This window comes from Eimeria mitis, genomic scaffold (assembly GCF_000499745.2).
Source record: "Eimeria mitis Houghton genomic scaffold, Emh_scaff956, whole genome shotgun sequence".
NCBI classification, from domain to species: Eukaryota; Apicomplexa; class Conoidasida; order Eucoccidiorida; family Eimeriidae; genus Eimeria; species Eimeria mitis.
The window spans coordinates 6,626-7,586 of NW_013577057.1; the positions used below are offsets into that span (position 1 = coordinate 6,626).

Below are 961 nucleotides of genomic sequence, written 5' to 3' on the forward strand. Positions count from 1 at the left end.
ACAGCAGCAGCAGCAGCAGCAGCAGAACCTGCTGCTGTAGCGAACCAAGAAGGGGCCCTTAGGTGTATTATGAAATAAACGCATTTGTGTGCTGCTGCTGCTGTTGCTGCTGCTGCTGCTGCTGCTGCTGCTGCTGCTATGTTTGTTTGCAGACGAAGCGTCACAGAACATATCAACTGGCCATATTCAGGTGGGGGTGGTTTGCTGCTGCTGCTGCTACAGCTTTTTGCTGCTGCTGCAGTTGTGAATACGACTGCTGCTGCTGTTGCTGTTGCTGCTGCTGCTGCTGCTGCTGTCTTTGCTGCTGCAGTCTTTGAGTAGAGTCTGGGTATCATCTTGCATTTGCTTCTTTTCCTTTTTTTTTTCGTTGCTGCTGCTGCGCTGCTGCAGTCCGTTGCTCCTCGATTCTGCTGCTGCCTCTGGTTTTGCTGCTGCTGCTGCTGCTGCTCTGTACAGGTTTCTACTGCAGCATCTCCCCCTGAGTTGTATTGGCTTGATAGCGAGGCAGAGGGGGGCCCCCCGGGGGCCCCTGGGGGCCCCCCTGAGGTGTCTAGACAGCTCACGTGTGATATATATGATCTATCAGAAGATACAGGGCTGCTGCCGCTGCAGTCTGCTGCTGTTGCTGTTGCTGCTGATGACTGGCTGCTGCTCACGGGCTCGGGGGGCCCCCCGAGGGGCCCCCGCGTAGTGCAGCTGCAGCAGCAGCAGCAGCAGCAGCAGCAGCAGGAAGAAGATAGCGGCAGCGTAATTGAGGCGACAGATGCAGATGTAGAGACAGAGACAGATACAGAAACAGAAAAAGAGACAGAAACAGAGACAGCAGCAAACATACAGCAGCAGCAGCAGCAGCAACAGCAGCAACAGCAGCAACAGCAGCAGCAGAAAACAGAAGAAGTAAATGACAGCGAGACGAAGGAGAGTAAAAGAAGACTGTCGCCATTGCGACGCAGCTCAGGTA

At 54.6% G+C, this 961-nt stretch overlaps 1 protein-coding gene across 1 annotated transcript in view; it reads left to right on the forward strand.

Moving 5' to 3' along the window:
* EMH_0026070 (uncharacterized protein) overlaps window positions 1–961 on the forward strand; it is a gene marked incomplete at both ends in the record, with an annotated part of 9,380 nt that overhangs the window by 6,403 nt on the left and 2,016 nt on the right. Inside the window, one exon of the mRNA XM_013502564.1 lies at window positions 457–897. Coding sequence (XP_013358018.1) covers window positions 457–897 — 441 coding nt within the window. The remainder of the gene's footprint in view (window positions 1–456; window positions 898–961) is intronic.